The 17823-nt window shown below is 31.8% G+C and overlaps 1 protein-coding gene across 1 annotated transcript in view; it reads right to left on the bottom strand.

Moving 5' to 3' along the window:
* Positions 1 to 823: 823 nt before the first annotated feature.
* LOC127172973 (CLIP-associating protein 1) overlaps positions 824 to 17823 on the bottom strand; it is a 77159-nt gene continuing 60159 nt past the window's right edge. The window contains exons 28-40 of the mRNA XM_051122544.1: positions 17449 to 17612; positions 17225 to 17303; positions 15292 to 15435; positions 13200 to 13346; positions 13001 to 13119; positions 9156 to 9303; positions 8794 to 9019; positions 8655 to 8711; positions 7448 to 7638; positions 7200 to 7328; positions 5898 to 6104; positions 5700 to 5816; positions 824 to 2499 (exon numbers count right to left, since the gene is read on the bottom strand). Coding sequence (XP_050978501.1) covers positions 2413 to 2499; positions 5700 to 5816; positions 5898 to 6104; positions 7200 to 7328; positions 7448 to 7638; positions 8655 to 8711; positions 8794 to 9019; positions 9156 to 9303; positions 13001 to 13119; positions 13200 to 13346; positions 15292 to 15435; positions 17225 to 17303; positions 17449 to 17612 — 1815 coding nt within the window. The 3' untranslated portion in view covers positions 824 to 2412. The remainder of the gene's footprint in view (positions 2500 to 5699; positions 5817 to 5897; positions 6105 to 7199; positions 7329 to 7447; positions 7639 to 8654; positions 8712 to 8793; positions 9020 to 9155; positions 9304 to 13000; positions 13120 to 13199; positions 13347 to 15291; positions 15436 to 17224; positions 17304 to 17448; positions 17613 to 17823) is intronic.

The following is a 17823-nucleotide window of genomic DNA, read 5'->3' as shown; positions in this document are numbered from 1 at the left end:
TGTTACATTTAAGATAAAATTCACCAAATGAAATTTGCACAATGCAAAATGAAATTATTTCAAGATATGATAATTTTACTCATATAAGATCAAATTCTCCAGTTCAAATGCATCAAATTCAAATTTGTATAATGTACACTGTTTAAGGATATTCATAATTTCAAATAAATACATTTAAGATCAAATTCCCCTATTTAACTTTACATAATGCAAAAGTGAATTGTTTCAGGATGTTCATTTAAACTTTAAGATCAAATTCTTCAATTTAAATGCATCAAATTGGCATAAAACAAAAGTAAAACATTCAAGGATATTGGTAATTTAACATCTTTAAGATAAAATTCTCATATTCAAATGCAAATTTGCAAAATGCAAAAGTAAATTATTTAAGGATTTTGACCACTTAGGACCAAATCCTCCAAATTTGTTTAATGCAAAAGTAAGGATATTGATAATTTAAGGTTTAATTGTATTTGTCATGATGTCTTTAAACATTTTAATGGTCTAAAACAGCCTTGCTTTTTTAAATTTAATTCTACTGAAGTTTCGTGTTCTGATGAAATGTTCTGCAATTAAAACCGTTGCTTCTTTCTTCATCACAATCCCTGACTGATGTGATTAAATGAGAAAAACTCACAGAGAACGTCGACAGATCCGAACACAGAGACGTCAGCATTAAACCAGAGAAGAATCACCATCGATAACCTCAATATCAACACCTGTATTAATATTTAAAGATAAGATGACAAGACGCTGCATAATCAAAAATCATTCACATCCAGTGCAATAACGACAGAAAATAAAACTCACGCAGACACCGAAGTGGAAAACTCAGGTTTGGTTTATCTAGATTGCAAATTCTACACAGGTGAACGTGAACAAAAACAGGTGGTGTATATATACAGCCGCAGTGTCAAATAAATACAGACGTGGATATTAAACATAAGCATGCGCAGCATGTCAAGCTCTACGTCTCAATCTACTGGCGTCAGCGAAGCGTTTATGCAAAACTTTCTTCAGTTAACCAACTTCATCCAGTTAACTAGTCACTGATCTGAGTTGCTCTTATCAAACTGAATTAAAGATTCAAGCAGGTCCGTATGTAGTGCCCTATAAAGTATTTACAAATCTTATATTTGATTCTCTCAGCTTCACATATAATGACCAGTAGTGACGTTTGTGTAGTGAAAGACTGAATTAGTGTGAATCGATTGCTTGCATGCAGTGTCCAGAAATCGAAAATAGGAAATGTTTAAAATATATTATCTTTTTTGAATCGTTACTAGAAGGATTGTAAATGATTCACTCCACAAAAACACAATTTTTTTTTGTGTGTGTGTGTGGAATGTTCTTTGGGATTCCTAACAAGAGCGAATAGTGTGACTTTGTTTCCATAAACTGATGTAAGGCCTTTAAAATCAAATTGGAGAAAATAAAACTGAATTAAATCTGATGTGAAACATCCAGCAGTAGCACAGAGTGATTCATTTAAGCACCAAGATTTAAAACCGGGTACAAAAAGACAAACAGAGCACTTTAAACGGCACAAACAGGCGCAAACCTTCCTAAAACCGCAACAGCTGGGTTAAAACAGCAATTTGACTAGTAGAAATCCAATTTGGATTATTTTTTAGGTACAATCATCGTTCTAAAAGGTTTAGAATTCTGCTTTTGTAAGTGAATCTTTCATTTAATGATTCGGTTTTGTTCTGGATCATTTTTGAATGAACACTGAGGAAGATTCTAATACATCAATATGGTCCTTAAATCACAAAAGGAGACACACTTATCATAAATCTCCATGTTAGTGTTGAAGTAATCGTGGTTCGCCTAAAATTTCTTCTGTAGTGCAGGAATGCGAGATTTCGAACTAAGTTCGTGCTAATATTCGTCCTTCTTATAATCACAAGCTCTTCGCCTGTTGGCCGGAAATAAAAGGAATACTGTACAAATACAATCTCTGTTCTTGCATATTCTTAAATGCCCAAAAATGAATCTCATTACTAAAAGAGCATCCTAGAGAACTCGAGGCAGCAGCGTTAAAGACGTAAAAATGGGCGTTACATTCACTAATGAGAGGTAAAACGACTTCTGATTGGCCGGTCGGAGAGAACGTTACATGTGCTTTGAATATGAGGAAGATATACGCCATGGCAACAATAAAAGAGCGATAAAAACAGTTTCTCTTACACACAGAGGCACGACTGCTGCACACGCACATACACACTATGTTGGTAGCAGATGTTTGTTCTAACGCAGCCGATCGCAGACCCCAGCGGGCTCCGCTTGAATCGTGTAAGTGTTTGCACCTGTTCAATTAATGAAGCAAATGCACACGTGCAGCTGAAGATCTACTCGCAAATGTGCAAAATCATGGGAGAGAGTTTGAGGACGCGTGAGCGGAGGAATGATTCAGCTGTGAGACGACACGTCTGAAGAACTGCTGCTGTTGCTGTTGGTGGTTTGAGCTCGCTTGATGTACAGATTCAACAGCTTCATCTGTAGAGAAAAAAATCAGACACATTAGCTGCCTAAATATATATTAAAAATATATAGACAAAAGAAAAAAGATAAAACTAAAAATGACAAAAGCACAACAAAATTACTAAAACTTTAAGTCAAATTAAAATAAAAAACAAAAATAAAATCATTCAAAATATTCACAAAACTATAGTAGTATATCAATGATACTAAAATAACACTTGAACATTACGCTGCCTTCATTTAAGCATAAAAAGACAAAATTACATATACACTACCAAAAGTTTGGGGTCAGTAAGAAATGTTTACATTTTATAGTTTATATTTAACATTAACATGATTTAGCATTATTTAGCTTGTTGCTAGCACGATTTAACGTGAATTATCATGTTGCTAGCATGATTTAGCATGTTCCTTGCATGTTGTTACCATGATTAGCACGTTACTAGCATGTTTTTAGCATGATTAGCATGTTACTAACATGTTATTAGCAGGTTTCCACCATGATTAACATGTTACTAATATGTTGTTAGCATGGTTAGCAAGCTACTAGCATGTTTTTAGCATGATTAGCACGTTACTAGCATGTTGATAACATGATTAGCATGTTGTTAGCTTGATTAGCATGTTTCTAATATGATTATCATGTTACTAACACATTGCTAGCATGATTCTAGCATGATTAGCATGCTACTAGCTAGCATTTTAACATGATTGTAACGTGATTAGCGTGTTACTAGCATGATTAACATGTTTCTAACATGATTAACAAGTCACTAGCATGTTGTTAACATGATTAGCATGTTTCTAATATGATTATCATGTTACTAATACGTTGCTAGCATGATTCTAGCATGATTAGCATGGAACTAGCATGTTAGCATGATTCTAATGTGATTAGCGCGTTACTAGCATGACTAACAAGTTTCTAACATGATTAGCAAGTCACTAGCATGTTGTTAGCATGATTAGCATGTTTCTAATATGATTATCAAATTACTAACACACTGCTAGCATGATTCTAGCATGATTAGCATGTTACTAGCTAGCATGTTAGTATGATTCTACTGTGATTAGCATGTTATTAGCATGATTAACATGTTTCTAACATGATTAGCAAGTCACTAGCATGTTAGTATGATTCTACTGTGATTAGCATGTTATTAGCATGATTAACATGTTTCTAACATGATTAGCAAGTCACTAGCATGTTGTTAGCATGATTAGCATGTTTCTAATATGATTATAATGTTACTAACACGTTGCTAGCATGATTCTAGCATGATTAGCATGGTACCAGCAAGCATGTTAGCATGATTCTAATGTGATTAGCGTGTTACTAGCATGATTAACAAGTTTCTAACATGATTAGCAAGTCATTAGCATGTTGTTATCATGTTTTAGCATGATTAACATGTTACTAGCATGTTAGGGGGTTACTAAAATGTTGTTAACATGATTCGAGCAGGATTAACAAGTTACTTGCTAACATGATTAGCATGTTTCTAGCATGATTAACATGTTTCTAACATGATTAGCAAGTCAGTAGCATCTTGTTAGCATGATTCTAAGCATGATTACCATGTTTCTAGCATGATTAGCATGATTCTAACGTGATTAGCATGTTATTATCATGATTAACATGCTTCTAACATGATTAGCAAGTCACTAGCATGTTGTTAGCATGATTAGCATGTTTCTAATATGATTATCATGTTACTAACACGTTGCTAGCATGATTCTTGCATGATTAGCATGGTACTAGCATGTTAGCATGATTCTAATGTGATTAGCGTGTTACTAGCATGATTAACAAGTTTCTAACATGATTAGCAAGTCACTAGCATGTTGTTAATATGTTTTAGCATGATTACCATGTTACTAGCATGTTAACGTGTTACTAGCAGGATTAACATGTTTCTAACATGATTTGCAAGTCACTAGCATGTTGTTAACATGATTACCATGTTTCTAGCATGATTAGCAAGTTACTAGCATGCTTAGCGTGTTGCTAGCATGTTTCTAAAAGGATTAGCAAGTTAACGTTAACATGATTCTAGAATGATTAACATTTTATTGGCATGTTGCTAACATGTTACTGGCATGTTGTTAGCATGATTAGCATGATTACTATGTTTCTAGCATGATTAGCATGATTCTAACGTGATTAGCATGTTATTATCATGATTAACATGCTTCTAACATGATTAGCAAGTCACTAGCATGTTGTTAGCATGATTAGCATGTTTCTAATATGATTATCATGTTACTAACACGTTGCTAGCATGATTCTTGCATGATTAGCATGGTACTAGCATGTTAGCATGATTCTAATGTGATTAGCGTGTTACTAGCATGATTAACAAGTTTCTAACATGATTAGCAAGTCACTAGCATGTTGTTAATATGTTTTAGCATGATTACCATGTTACTAGCATGTTAACGTGTTACTAGCAGGATTAACATGTTTCTAACATGATTTGCAAGTCACTAGCATGTTGTTAACATGATTACCATGTTTCTAGCATGATTAGCAAGTTACTAGCATGCTTAGCGTGTTGCTAGCATGTTTCTAAAAGGATTAGCAAGTTAACGTTAACATGATTCTAGAATGATTAACATTTTATTGGCATGTTGCTAACATGTTACTGGCATGTTGTTAGCATGATTAGCATGATTACCATGTTTCTCACATGATTAGCAAGTCACTAGAATGTTACTACCAAGATTAGTATGTTTCTAGCATGAGTAACAGGTTTCTAACATGATTAGCAAGTCATTAGCATGTTGTTACCATGATTCTAGAATTATTATCATGTTTCTAGCGTGCTTAGCATGTTACTAACATGTTTCTAGCAGGATTAGCAAGTTACTAGCATGTTGTTAGCATTATTCTAGCATGATTAACATTTTATTAACATGTTGCTAACATGTTTCTAGCATGACTAGCAAGTTACTAGCATGTTGTTAGCATGATTCAGGCATGATTAGCATGTTACTAGAATGCTGTTAGCATGATCAGCATACTGCTAGCATGATTTAGATATATAGAAATATAGAAATACAGTACATAGAAGCGAAGCTTGATTTCGTCTCAAGGGTCACTTTCAAAAACATAAAATTTTATTTATTCCCAACTTTTGAACACTAGTGTATCTTTGCAGTGATGGGAATCCTAGAATGCGCTGCAACAAGTAACCATATCGATAGTATCTGACCTTGCTGCCGGTCAGCTGCTGTAGATGAGGCTTCAGATCTTCACCGATGACAGAATAAATGGCCACCAAACAAAACACACTGGCCTTGCGTACGCTGCTCTCTGTGTTATCATAGCCCTGAAACACACACACACATTCATCTCACTGACTCTGCATCAGGGTTACAGCTGACAGGTGTGTGTGTGTGTGTGTGTGTACCTGTAAGAGTCCCGGAATGATGTCGGGCAGGAGCAGAATCAGGGAATCCTGGGAAATGCGCTCGATTACTTTGGTCTGCATTTTAATGGCGGCGAGGTTGATGGGATAGTCGGCCGTCTGGACGATGGGACACAGGACTTTGATGCACTGCTCCGAGTGAATGGATCCGGCCAGAGTGGACGCCGTTTCTTCTGCCGCTCGTACAACCTGAGGAGATGCGAGACACGACCATCACACAAACAGCACAGAAAAGACGCCTACTTTCTCTACTGACGTTAAAGATAAAATGACTGATTTTAGAGAAAGAGCTTCTTAACCATTTTGGCCCCACATTGAAGGCCTTACACTGTCCAAAGCAATATTTCAATGCTCGCATTTGGAATAACATGTATCTGTAAACATATTTTTTTTGTTAATTAATTATGTAATTAATTATTAATTAATTGCAATTTATTAATTTAATTTAATTTACTTTAAAATATAACCAAAAAACCAAAATCATATTAAAACATTCATTACTTCAAATAAAAGTCTAAATTAAAAATAAAAAAAAAAATAGATAAATAAATAATATGTGTATATATATATATATATATATATCCATCTATATATATATATATATATATATATATATATATTATTTATTTTATTTTTTTTCATTTTAATTTAGACTTTTATTTGAAGTAATGAATGTTTTAATATGATTTTGTTTTTTTTTAACTAGCCAATGATACTAAAATAACACTGCCATTTATTAAAATAGGTAAAATAATTATAATAATTATAATTAAATGACAACAATTAAATGTAATTATTTCAGAAGTTTTAAGAGCTGAATGATCTTTTTATCCAGTGAACTATTATAGTTTTGTTAGGTGTTTTTTAATTTAATGTAATTTAATTGAATTACTTACTATTGTTTTATTTTAATTGTAGTTCAATTTTTAGTAATTTTATTGTATATCTTGGGTGTTTTTATTCGTTTTTATAAAACTTATCAATATATTTTTTAGGCATTTTTATTAGTTTAATACAGTTTTAGTTTTTTTTTTTGTCTTATTTATTTTAGTATTTCAACCTGATCTAAATACAAAGATCAGCAACTAGCTGAAATAAAATAAAATAAAATAAAGTAAAATGTGAATGTAAATTCTGTTTTAGTTCACAATAAGGCTTATATATATATATATATATATATATATATAAAACCAGGTTATTTCATTTTTTCGTGTTTGTTTAGCTTATTTTGTCTTATTTCAAGTTGTGCTGTTTTTAGAGAGATTCTCTCTCGATCTGGCTCACCTCTTTGTGACAGTCTTTATGGGCCTCCAGGGTTTTCATGATGGTGAGTTCTGCATAGTTTTTGAAGCGCGCCGGTTGACTGCGCATGATCTCCTTCAGGACACGCAGCGCCAGCGCTCGGATGGTGTGCTGCGGATGGAAACAACCATCATCTTGTTATTTAGCTGCATCTGTGCTGTTTTTAATTGCTGGAGCTCAGATTTCTGACTATCAACATCATTTCTATACGAGTCGAGTGCGTCTCTCACGTCTTTGTCTCCCAGCGTCTCCAGCAGCAGCAGCAGCATGGTTTTGAAATGCTCCTCCCACACGGCCAAACTGTCGTCACGCGTCACCTTCAGCAGCTCCAGCAGAGCGGCCCGCCTCTCCTCCACACGGTCGCTGTGATTGGACAGCTCCTTCAGCAGCTCGCCAACCATCTCCAGGTGCTGCCCGGGTCCTTCCCAATCAAATTCGGAAAACATCAAACAACAAATCTGAACATTTATGCACCAAATCACATCTGTATGAATCACTGAAGCAAAATGGAATTGCATAATTCAGAAAAGGCCTTTAGTACTAAATGACCGTTAACTTTTTTAGTAGCCTTATATTTTAACCAGTCCTTAAAAAGTATCTATAGAAAATCATCAATGTATTTAAGTATTTAAGTATTTAACTAAATCTGAATGCTTTCGAAATGTTTACACATTATTATTAATCCTAAACTAAAACATGCAAAAAAGCAAAATAAACAAAACATAAAATATGACAAAACATAAACTTGTTTTATTATAGATAGGCAACACTACTCGTTGTTTTTTGAAGTACTAAAATAACTGACACTAAAAACAGAGCAAAATCACTAAAATGTAACTGAAATGAAAATGAAAACAGAAAACAATAAATAAACATAAATTGAAAATAAATATTAATATTTAGATCACAAAAACTAATAAAATGGTATAAAATTCCAAGAAATTGAACTAAAATAAAAATAAAAACAAAAATAAATAAACAAACTAAAATAAATTAAACCAAACCAGTAATATTTAAAACACAAAAACTACAAAAAAGACAAAGAATTAAAATTAACTAAAATTAAAATGAAAAATAAACAAATAAATAACAATAAATTAAACCTATTTAATATTATATTCAATATTAAAAACACAACAACTAATAAAAATCGCATAACAAAAACACTAAACCTTACACTAAAATTAAAACAAAAACAAAATAATAAATCAATCTGAAAATAGCAATACTTAAAATACAAAAATGTAAAAAAAATAAATAAAATAAATAAATTAAACTAAAACTAAAAACTGAAAATATTTAAATAAAATCTAATTCAAAATATTAACAAAACCAATAGTATATTAGTATATTACTAATAGCACTTATAGTATATCAGTGATACTAAACATTGATCTATGGAGATTCTCTTCAAACATGTTCAAATCATTTTCATACCTGCAGAAAAACTTTTTGGATGCATGATTTTGTTTTCTCCGCCGTCCTGTGGACGACCTGAAAGAGAAACCCAAACGCATTGGCCTGTTTCTGTAATTATTAGGAAACTATTCTTTAATTGATGTGTTTATTCTTTTACCGTCTCGGATGTGCTCCACATCATCAAACACAGCAAGCGCTCCTTTCTCGTAGGTGCTGATGGAGTCGCTGTAGTTGTATGGATTGTATTCCCGAGCCCACGGGCCACTGAACGATCGAGGGGACGGTGTGTTTAATAATGACGTCTTGTTGTCCAGCGCCGTCCGGCCTCCCTCCATCACACCAGCAGACAGACGAGGATCCACACCGGACGACGCCACACTGGTCTGAAAGACAAGCCTGCTTATTTAGCTTCAACCTGGTGAATATAACATCTATTTATCAGAAAAAGTCATTCAAAAGTCAACTACTGTCATGCTGGAGCAACATCTTGAAGACAGTCTTGCAGGTAGTGGCACTCACCGTATCTTCCTTCTTGCCATCGCGTTTGATGGGCTCGAGTATGTCTTCCTGACTACGGAAACTGAAGCTCTGGATGGCTTCGGTTACGCCTCTCAACGAGCTGAAGATCTCCTCTGAGTTCATGTTCTCAGTGTCATACTCCAGCATACTGCACACACATACACACACAGAGTGAGGTGTGACTTCATATGCATTGACTTTAACATACAACACAAGGCTGACAGACGACACACAGATGTGATGAATGCGTTTACTGCTCAGCTGCAAAGTCAAAGTGACACATTTTAAACATTTTATACAGACAGATCAACACTTGACAAACATCTGCATTTGCCACAAAGCAAAAAGCAGTGGGAACAAAAGAAATCAGATTGATGAGAGACAGAAAGACATGACAAAAGTAATGAAAATGTAAGACACGGATTGTCACGCTGAGAAAGTATAAACAGTAGTGCAGTTTGACCAAAATATAAGGTTTGCACATTTTTTTAGGATATTTAAAATAGTCTTAAGGCAAGACACTACAGGTGAACAGTGTAAAAATATTCTTTTCTCCAGATGATTATTCACATTACATTAAGAGAGCTGTTGTGTATTACAAGTTTTGTTGAAATATTAAGTTTAAATATGCACTTACGGCATTATCTAATTAAATTTGCATACATTGATTTGAACATTGGATAAATTCAGGTTCAAAATTATTTTGATTTTGTTGAGATATTAGGCTTAAAGATTTTAAGAGAGGGGATTTTGGATTTCTCTTTTAATCACTCCATAAATCAGAAAATACTGTCGACAAACAGAAAAAATACCATGTTTTTTATGAATAAACTGTTGTATAAAACCAGGAGAATGACATATGAACAAATCCTTCATTAAAAACCTTCAGAATATAGACAAAAATAAAACTCTTAAGTCTGGTGCATGTAGATGCTGCTGAAGAGGAGAAAAAACTCATAGCCTTTAATGATATGCACTTGCACCATGTTTTTAGGAAGAAGATGTTGTAAAAATAAGTCTGAATGTTATATGAACAAACCCTTCAGTAAAAACCTTCAGAATATAGATAGAAATAAAACTGTAAGTTTTGGTGCATGTAAGTGCTGCTAAAGTGGAGAAAAAACTTTTAAAGATAAGTGTTGTAATTGAAATCTACAGACGTAAATATATAAAAATACAATAATAAAACCATATAAATGATATATGAACAAACCCTTCAGTAAAAACCTTCAGAATATAGACAGAAATAAAACTGTAAGTTTTGGTGCATGTAAGTGCTGCTGATGTGGAGAAAAAACTTTTAAAGGTATGTATTGTCATTAAAATCTATGGACGCAAATATATAAAAATGCAATAATAAAATCATATGAATGACATATGAACAAACCCCTCAGTAAAAATCTTCAGAATGTAGACAGGAATAAAACTGTAAATTTTGGTGTATGTAAATGCTGCTGAAATGATGGAGAAAACTTTTAAAGATATGTATTGTAGCTGAAATCTACAAAGGTAATTACAAGTTCAATAAAATTAGCATTTAAATGTGTATTCTGGGTATTTTTCTTACCTCTAATTTAAAATAAGACATGTTATAGAAGCAAAATAGCAAAATTGACTAGTGCTCGAAAAAAAAAAAAAAAAAAAAAAAAAAAAAAAAAATCACTGGCTTTGCCTGTAGTGTTTTGCCTTAAAGGAACATTCCGGGTCAACTTAAACCCGAAACAATCCTTTAAATGTCATGCATCGACTTTGATTTATTAGACTACAAATGAAAAACCAATAATTGTGCAGGAGATTCCTGCTCTTATGTGTTAGCATCCTGACGCCCGGGCCGAGGTGTTACCTGGGCGAATACGCCCTCCGATAGGCCCGGAGAGGGGGAGTGGCGGGGCCAGGGTGGGGAGGAGGAAGGTTAGAAGGCTTTGAACTCCAGCCCCACAAACGACTGAGTCAAGAGGAAGAGGAGAATGAAGAGAGAGCAGGGAGGTGTAGAAAAAGAGGAGGAAGAGAGGAAGAAAAGAGGAAACAGTGAAAGACGCTAGTTCTCAGACTAACATATCCTGACCAATCATGACGCCATCAAAGAGTACATCACGTCTTGCCAGTTAAAGTGAGTTTTGGTCCAAACCAGCTGTATGCACAAATAGATACTTGTGTTTTTTGCATAGTGCTGGGAAACTCCACCCACAATGAAACCTGATTGGTCCGCATGGCTGCCTAATAAACAGTAAATGTTATTATTGTTAAATAAAATTAAAACCATAAAAAATCATTACAAAATAAACATGAAATATTTCAGTTATTTGCCACAGCAATATTTCTAATTTTCGTTAAGTTTAATAAATAACTAAAATAACTAAAAGAAAAAAAACTTACTAAAAACTATACACACATATAAAAAAAAACAACACACACAAAGGTAACCTTAAGTAAAATAAACAGATCATCTACATATAAAATTACAAAAACTACAACAATGATACTAAAATAACACTGATTCTGAATGGCTGAAATTTTATCACTACAGACAGCATTTCTACAACATTAAATCATAAAGAATATTTAAAAAACAATAATTATTAAAAGAATTAACAAATAAACACATCTGAGTGGTTTGATAGAATTACAGTCACTGTTGTTGCTCATTTCAGCCAAAAAAAAATAGCACGAAATGTCAGTATTTCACTAAATTTACTGTATGAGCATCAAGAGTTTTTTCTTTCAATAACAAAAAAAAGAGAAAAACTAAAAGATAAACTCAACAACTAATAAAATCGCTTATCATGGCTGGTCAGAACAAATTTATCACATTGCATCACAACAAAAAACAATTACAATCTGCAACATTAGATGCACCACCCTTTGAAATGCCAAAATTTAGTAATATTAGTAATATAACATGGATTTAATGTCGCATTTTATGATGTGCATTTAGTGCAAAAGCTGTTTGTTAGTTCATGCAGAAACGACAAACATCCTAAAAACAAATCTAAACAACATCAAAATTTATTTTCACTCAAAGAGTCTGAAAATGAATGAAACATGACTGTTTATTCATTTTCGTTATTAAACTAAAACGTGTAAAATCATGTTCAAAGATGGGTTACTGATGAGGATAGAATCACTAGAGCAAATGTTTGTCTTTTGGAGCAAAAGACAGTGAGAAAGCATGTGATTGTCATTATGTCCAGGACCAGAGGGAATCTGCATCAAGTTTGCTGTAATTATATTAAATGGTGCATGATAAAAAAAAAAATGTTAGATGTAGCTGAAAATGTAGGTTTTATTTTAGTACAAAATAGTATTAAAATAATATATATATTTAAAAATATATATATTCAAATAAATATTCTGGTTGATGTTTAGCATGATTACTATTGTTAACTAATAAATAATAACATAAAACGTAAACCTATTTTTTTAATTCTCTTTCACTTTAAGCTAAACTTAAACTTTTAGTTAAGTTTAAAACAACTAAAACTAAATTAACAAAAAATAATAAATCAGTAATAAACTAAATTAGCATACATATAAAATATAATATAAACATAAAAAAACACAAATTATTAATAAAACGCAACAGAAATGTAGGTGAGAATATTATATATTATATTAATATTAAATATTTATTTTATTCTAGTACATTAATATGCTAATTTTTTAAAAATAAACTAAAATATTATATTTTTAAATATATTTAAAGAAATATTTCAGGTGATGTGTGTATAATTTAGCAGTGTTTTTCCTCCTATTTCTGCGGTCTCAGATTCCATGTAGTCCTGAAAATGTCCCACAGCTTCACAGACTGTTGATGTATTTTATTTGGTTGTTTTGAGATGATGTACCTGGGTGACAGTCCTCCGTGTGAGCCGTTGGTGGGTGAGGTCAGAGGGCTTGTGCGGGTCACCGGGTGTCGTGGAGGGGTGCGTCCCACACTGCCGCCGCTGCTGGGAGATGCCTGAGACTTAAGAAATGACACAAAAGTGTGAGCGAGCAGCACACTGTAACATTCACTGATGGAAAGCGAGATCAGCGTGTGTTTACCACTGCAGCCACATTACTGCTGTTCTTCAGATGGTTGTGCAGGAGTTTAGTGGCTCCATCCTGGAAGGTTTTGGGTAGGGCGCCTAACAGCATGGTGAACTCTGGGGTGTTCAGCTCAAACAGGGCGATCAGAACCATCTGAGCAGCCTGGAAAACACACAACCAACACAAATAAACACTAATGAGATCAGGCAATGTAAGATTTTGTCACTCGCCAATGTAGTTTTGGTTTTCAGTGAAGAAGGAAAAATGATTAAACGCTCAAAATGCATCACATTGTGCCTGATTAGGTGCAAATAAAGTCTTGCAATAACATGTGAGTTTGATATGCATCCCATTGGGCTTTAGTGAGGGGTAGAAGTCATGTGAAATCTGAAGTGAATGCATAAAGACTGTGAGGGACAGAAATTTACATCGAAAGGTCATGGATCACACCCCATCCATTTTATAGAGTTTTTTCAATGTTTCATCAGATTAACAATCAACATCAAGGTTTTTTTTTTTTTTTTTTTAATTGGCTTCAAATTAAATAAGCTTCTATTTAGATATTAAGTTATTAATATTAATTCTATTCTTTTTTTTTTATTTATCTTAATTTATTTCCAGTTTATTTTTGTAATTTTATGTCATTTTTTTTATTAAGCTATTTAGGTTTCATTTATTTTTATTTATTTGCAGTTTCATTTTTAGTAGTTTTTGATTTTTAAATAATATTTATTGACTTCTAGTTTTTTTGTAATTTTGTTATTATTATTATTATTATTATTTTAGTATTACTATATTATGTTATACATTACTATATTTAGATTAGAATATAATATTATTGTTTTTATTAATATTTTTAATTAGCTTTTATGTTTGTATTTTCAGTGTTCATTAATTACTGTTTTAGCAATTTTGTTGTCATTTGTATACATATACACATGTTTTTGTAATAATATTATTTAGGCTTGATTTATTTTTAATATTTAATTTTATTTTTTGTTTTTTAAAAATGTAATTTAATTTTATTTATTTGTATTTATTTGCAGTTTAATTTTTAGTAATTTTGTGAAAATTTTATTAGGTTTTTGATTTTTAAATAATACTTATTTACTTCCAGTTTATTTTTAAATAATTTTGTTATTATTATTTTATGTTATATTATATTAATTATATTATATTATATTATACATTATTATTAATTATTATTATATTTAGATAATATACTATTATTATTTTTATTAATATTTTTAATTAGCTTTTATTTTTGTATTTTTTAGTGTTATCATTTTAGTAATTTTGTTGTCATTTTTTTAAAAATTGTATTAATAATATTATTTAGGTTTAATTTATTTTTAGTATTTTAGAATTGTATTTTAGTATGTTTTGTGTGATTGTTATATGGGTTTTTTTATTACTATTTTAGGTTTATTTTATTTTTATTTTACAGTTTAATTTTTAGTAATTTTATGTCATTAAAAAAACATTATTCACGTTTAATTTATTTTTATTTATTTCCATTTAGTAGTTTGAGCACTTCAACTTCAACTTATTTAAGTTAGTTACCAAGACATTTCTAATTTTCATTTACTTTAAGTTTTTCATCGAAATATATAATAATAAACATTTTTTAATAGTAGTCATTTTAATTGCCCTGAAAAAACTCAAATGTCTGTCCCTCACATCCCCGTTTTCATTCATGCCAACACAAATACACCATCTGCACTGCCGAAGGTCAAAGGTCATTCAAGTGCTTCAGATAAAGATGTTAGTGGCGCAGAAGTGAGGAAAGACGGTCATCGGCTGCCATGCTGAAACATCATCACGCATCAGAGCAAAACCCTCCGCCGCAGCAGTGTTAGACAAGCCCGGCGTGACCTCCACAGGCAGTCAGGAGGTCAAAGGTCAAAGGTCGGGGGTCACTACCTGCTTACATCTCTCCTCCAGGTTACTTTCCCCCGGCAGGGAGGCCACAGTGGAGCTCCTGCCCGACGCCTCCTCGTTCGGCCAGATATGAAGCGTCTGAGACACACCACAACTCACTTTGACAAACGAACATCAGCCGGAGCCTCACAGAAGGGAAGCGAAGCGCGAGCAAAACCACACTGACCTTCCTGACGTCGGAGCTCTTCGGTTCTGTGGTCCACGTGATGATTCGAGAGACGGCTAAACGCGTCTCGCTGGAGTTCACGAAGTCTGACGGATCCATCTGTCTGGCTAAAGATTCGATGTACTTCAGGATGGCCACCTTCACCTGCTCACACACACACACACAGAGTGGTTAATATGACTGTGATTTTTAGGTTATAATGTGAACGAAATGTTTCAGGGCAGGAATTACAACATTATACAAAGTTTAAACTGACCTTTTGCTTGTGACACAATCAAGACATTCAAAAGGTTTGATAGCACTTAACAAAAAATAAAACTAAAACATTTTTTAAAAATAAAATAAGCATTAAGTGTAATAAAATAAAATAAAATAAAATAAAATTAAATTAAATAAAATTAAAAAAAATAAAATACTACTTATATTTTATCCAGTTTCCAAAGCAGCATTTTCATTTTGTTTTACTTGACACACTAAAAACTAATACTAAAATGAAAAAAAAAAAGTATAAAAATGATATGGACAAAAATAAAAACAATAAAAATGACAAAAACACACAACATAATTACTAAGACTTTAACAAAAATGAAAATGAACAAGGAAAATATAAAAATTAAAACTAATTAAAAATAATAATAAAAAAATGATGTCTCAAATAATAATAAAAAAATATATTAAAAAAATGCATTCAAAATATTTTTATGAAAACTCTAAAACTATCTTTGTTACTTTAAATAAAAGAAATGTTAACTGAATTTTTTTTTTAAAAATTAAGGCAACATGTTTTTTTTTGTTTTATTTGTCATACTGAGAACTAAAACTGAAATAAACTTTATTAAAAAATATATATATACATTTAAAAAAATTACAATTAAAACAGACAATTTAAATGTAACAACTAATTCAAATATTAATAAATTCAATATTAATAAAAAACTTTTCTTTAAATGATGCCATTTAAAAAAAAAAAATAAAAATAAAAATAACAAAAACTCCACAAAAAGTCCTAAAACTAACTAAAATTACAATGAACATAGAAAATATAAAAATAAAAATGCACTCAAGATATTTTTATAAAAACTCTATATTTTAAATAAAATAAATGTTAACTGAAATAAAAAATACATATACACACACCCACACACATATGTATATGTATTTTTTATTTCAGTTAACATTTATTTTTATAAAAATATCTTGAATGCATTTTTATTTTTATATTTTATATGTATATATATCTCATTTTAGTTTTGTTTTACTTGTACTAAAAACTAAAACTGAAAATAATAATAATAATAATGATAATAATAATAATACGACAGAGACATAAAAAAAAACATGAATAAAAATGACAAAAACCCACAATATAATTAGTAAAAATTTAACTAAATTTACAATGAACATGAAAAATACAAACATGAAAACCAATTCAAAATATGAATAAAAACTATAATAGCATATCAATGATACTAAAATAACACTGTTTACAATATGTTCATTTATCAGCATCTATTAATCTTAGCTAATGTTAATTTTAACATTTACTAGCACATTTTTTAAAATCAAAAGTCATATCTGTTAATATTATTTATTGAGCCTGAGCAACATAAATTAAAAATGAGCAGTCTATCTAACATTAATAAGGATGAATAAATACTGAAACAAATAAATTGCTCATTGTTAGGTAATAATTAATATAAATAATAATTCTGCTATTTTGCATAGTATTATTCAAATAGTATTTTTCTATTTTATTTAAAATTGTATTTTAATATTATTAGGTCAACTACTATTTTTATTAAAAATGATTTAATCCAAAATGTACAGGGTGGTTTTATGGAATATTACATGTTGTTTTTGGTCACTGGTTATGAGCTCAATTGACGCAGAGGAGGAAAACATTGGGAAATTGGGAAATAAAGAGCGGACAGACCTTGAGGTTTGGGGTCTGCGTCTGATCAACGATAAACCGCATCAGGATGTTGAACTGCTGATCGTAGGGAAAAGAGTCCCTGTGAAAACCAGGACGGGAAGAAGAAAATAAACAAAACGGGTGACACAAAACACCACGGGACAAAAACACAGCATATGATGAACACGCTTGAACCGTTTCTAGTCATTTCATGGTATAACTGCTTAAGTGAAGGCGGTTCGGACCTGGTGACGTCGAGGGCCCGCTGAACTTTGGCCTGAACGGAGCCGAGAAGATCGGCCCCCATTTTTTTCAGCAGCTGCGTGAGGAGAATAAAGAGCCAGTCCTGAAGATCCTCTCGGTGTAACGTGATGAAGTCCACCAGCGTCTCCAGAAACATGCTGAACACCTGACAAACACACACACACACAAACATTTGAGCATTTCTGCCGTTACGCTGTAGGAGCCGTTCACACGTTGTTGTTTTCATTGTTGGTTCACATCACACTTTGGCCGTCCTTTTCCAACTAAACTACACGTGTGAATCAAAATTAAATATAAATTAATTAATTAAAAATGAATAAAATACAATTAAAATAAATAAATGTAAAAAAAATGAA

Source organism: Labeo rohita, chromosome 11 (assembly GCF_022985175.1).
Source record: "Labeo rohita strain BAU-BD-2019 chromosome 11, IGBB_LRoh.1.0, whole genome shotgun sequence".
In the NCBI taxonomy this organism is placed as follows: Eukaryota; Metazoa; Chordata; class Actinopteri; order Cypriniformes; family Cyprinidae; genus Labeo; species Labeo rohita.
This window is presented reverse-complemented; position numbering and strand designations above follow the sequence as displayed.